Genomic DNA, 2,860 nt, shown 5'->3' on the forward strand with positions numbered 1-2,860 from the left:
TTGTACAAGTCAAAGAGTATCAAATATAGAATGGGTGATGGGCAGATACATGAACCTACATCCTACATATAAAAAAATAAAGAAACGAGGACATTAGACATTGGACAATGGGCATTAATATACAATTATTATACTATTATTATAATACAATAGACATAATAGAAACGTCTTGTGAAAGAGGAGAGACACAAAGGAGTGAGTCAAACCTTTCAACACAAGAGGAAACCAAAGTCGGTTCGAAAACAATATATTTTCTATCTTTGAAAACTGTCCTTTTTTTCAAAGCTGTCTCATATAAAGGGTTTATTATCATTGGAAGCAGGTCTATGTAATTCATGAGTTGAGAGTTGTATTCAAAAAGGTTGTTTAGATGAGAAAGATTGATTTAAAAAAAAAAGGAAATGACCGACGTCTGAAAGACATCTGTTGTTGCACGCAAAAGAATTGAGTTTAATTTCACAGGGCAGAGCTTTTTCGCCTAGTGTCCTCATCTGTCTCCCGAGGTGTTGACAGACAGGGTCGAGGAAGCCTGCCTCTTAATTTCAATGGCGATGGTTGTTTAGGGGGGGGGGGGGCGTAAAACATGTAAAATGACATTCACAGTTAGAGATCATTTGTTCTAAAAGTTTACATGTGCTGTATACTAGTTTGTTCAATGCTCACAGAGGAAAATTGGCATTGATGTTCCCGACATTAGAAGTTTCTGCATGTTTAATCCGTAACTTCCGCTTTGCCATGACTCTTGCTTAACTGAAGAACCCGAGTAATAATAATAGATAGATAGCATTTGTATAGCGCAAATCCCCGCTCAAAAGCAAGCATTATGCGCTTAACAATCTATACTATTACCCCAGCAGACCTCAGAGTATTCTGAAACAACTTCAACTTCCTGGGAAGAATACAGTGCAAGCGGCCATTTATAGGCGCTAAAACACTAATATACTGACAAGATCTTTCGCTGTCTATGGCCGGGTACCCATTTCCACCTGGGTGAAGGGAGAAAAATTCGTGTTAAATTAATGCCTTTCCCAAGGACACAGCGTCGGGCGCGCGGCTCGAACCCCCGAACCGGCAACCTCACAATTACGAGTCCGCTAGCCTAACCACCAGGAAACCGACGCCTGTACGTGCCTTTTACTTGGACGCTCTTCAGTAGTAGAATTATTCTTGATTAGTTGCTCGGGGAAATATTAGAACCTTACGGCGATCAAAGTTTATTTTTGCTTATATTTTTGCACTGACCAGTCTAATTAGATTAGACATGCTGCGCAAACGTTTAATCTACATAAGCAGTCGTTTCATTGACTGTGCATACTATCACCCATCTCCACACTGAGAAGTAAATGCAACTGTTGTCTGAGGTTTGCTTTCTTGCAGCTTTTCTTCGTACACAACACCCCCAGACCTCCATCGGCGCCGCACAAAAGGGTACAGGGAATACAAACGTCTGCAAGGAAGAAGGACACGCCTCAATGCTTCTGGCATCAACGATTCCTTTTTATGTAGGTAGTCATTAGCTTGGCACAAAGTCGGAGAGTAATTTTGTTCCAAAACTTTTTTCGTTTTGCAAGGCACAGGTAGCAAGGCACCGTGGAACGGACGGAAATCAAGAGGAAAAATATCAGATTTTCTAAAACAAAAGTCCCTTGCATACTTCGAAGCTTTGTCAAAAATATGTGTACTGTTTTCCCCGAAAAAGAAAATGTCAACATAGGGCCACTTGTAAGGGTGGTTTGGTAATGTATTTGACTTTCGCCAGTAAAATTTCCACACTTGGAGATCTCTTGGTGCGTGCACACCAAACAGCTGGCCTGACTCCTTGGTCAAGGCGTCAAAGAGAAGATCTTTCTGTGAACTGTTGACCCAGACATCTATATCGTCATCCCATGGAACAATACCGTGATGACGATAGGCTCCAAGCAAAGACCCCCCATAAAGCATAAAAGTCACACTTTGTTTCAGGCAAGTCTGCACAAAGACTTGGAGAACATAAAACAAAATGAGGCGCTCTTCCTCGGAGATGAGAGGCTGGAAATACGTGTACAGTTGAGCGCTGGTCAAATTTTTCAGGTTTGGTTTCGGGTTCTGCAGAATGTCCGAAGGATAGATGATGTCCATTCTGCCTAGATTTTGTGTTGGAGCAGACAAGATATACGTTTCGTTGACGTCAGGAAAACAAAAGTTTGTGACATTTGTTGGTGGATCAAGTCGAAGCCCGGGCAAATTGTCTGGTTTGGTCATGACGTGTACAAGAACGGTTGATGGCAGCTGCAGAAAAGTAAAGTAAAATACCAGGACAGAAAAGCAGTAGAGTATCCATGTCTTTAGCCTTATACTTCGAGTCCTGAGGTATCGAAATACGGCCATGGCGAGGTTCTCTCAGGCAGCAGACATCTCTGAAGAGAGAAGAAAATGAACAAAGAGTTACATATTATTTAGAAAAAGATGCCCATATTGCAATAAAGAAAAAACCCAATTGCTTCTCTCTCTCTCTCTTTCACTTTCTCTCTCTCCCTCTCTCTCTCTCTCTCTCTCTCTCTCTCTCTCTCTCTCTCTTTCTCTCTCTCTCTATCTATCTATCTATCTATCTATCTATCTATCTATCTATCTATCTATCTATCTAACTAGCTATATACTATCTACCTATCTCTATTTCTCTCTCTATTTCTCTCTCGATCTATCTATCTATCTATCCATTTATCTATCTATCTATTTTTTTCCATGTATCTCGAGAGTAAAAAACCCAACAAACATGACGTTGAAGCTACGGTGTAAAAAACCCACCAAAAACAGTAAGGCTCGCAAGAGATATTTTTAAATTCAACCCGAAAGCTTATTCCTCTGTTATTTTTTATTGGGA

The 2,860-nt window shown here is 40.6% G+C and overlaps 1 protein-coding gene across 1 annotated transcript; it reads right to left on the reverse strand.

The window, feature by feature from the left end:
• Positions 1-1,317: 1,317 nt before the first annotated feature.
• On the reverse strand, positions 1,318-2,118 carry LOC101855027 (fukutin-related protein-like). Its single transcript, XM_005100376.1, has one exon. The coding sequence runs from the start codon at positions 2,116-2,118 to the stop codon at positions 1,318-1,320; it is 801 nt and encodes a 266-aa protein (XP_005100433.1).
• Between the last annotated feature and the right edge of the window lie 742 nt (positions 2,119-2,860).

This window comes from Aplysia californica, unplaced genomic scaffold (assembly GCF_000002075.1).
Source record: "Aplysia californica isolate F4 #8 unplaced genomic scaffold, AplCal3.0 scaffold00245, whole genome shotgun sequence".
Taxonomy (NCBI): Eukaryota; Metazoa; Mollusca; class Gastropoda; order Aplysiida; family Aplysiidae; genus Aplysia; species Aplysia californica.

Bases quoted from the DNA above. Each gene is read 5' to 3' on its own strand.
- LOC101855027 (XM_005100376.1), bottom strand. From the start codon at position 2,118: ATGGACATCATCTATCCTTCGGACATTCTGCAGAACCCGAAACCAAAC.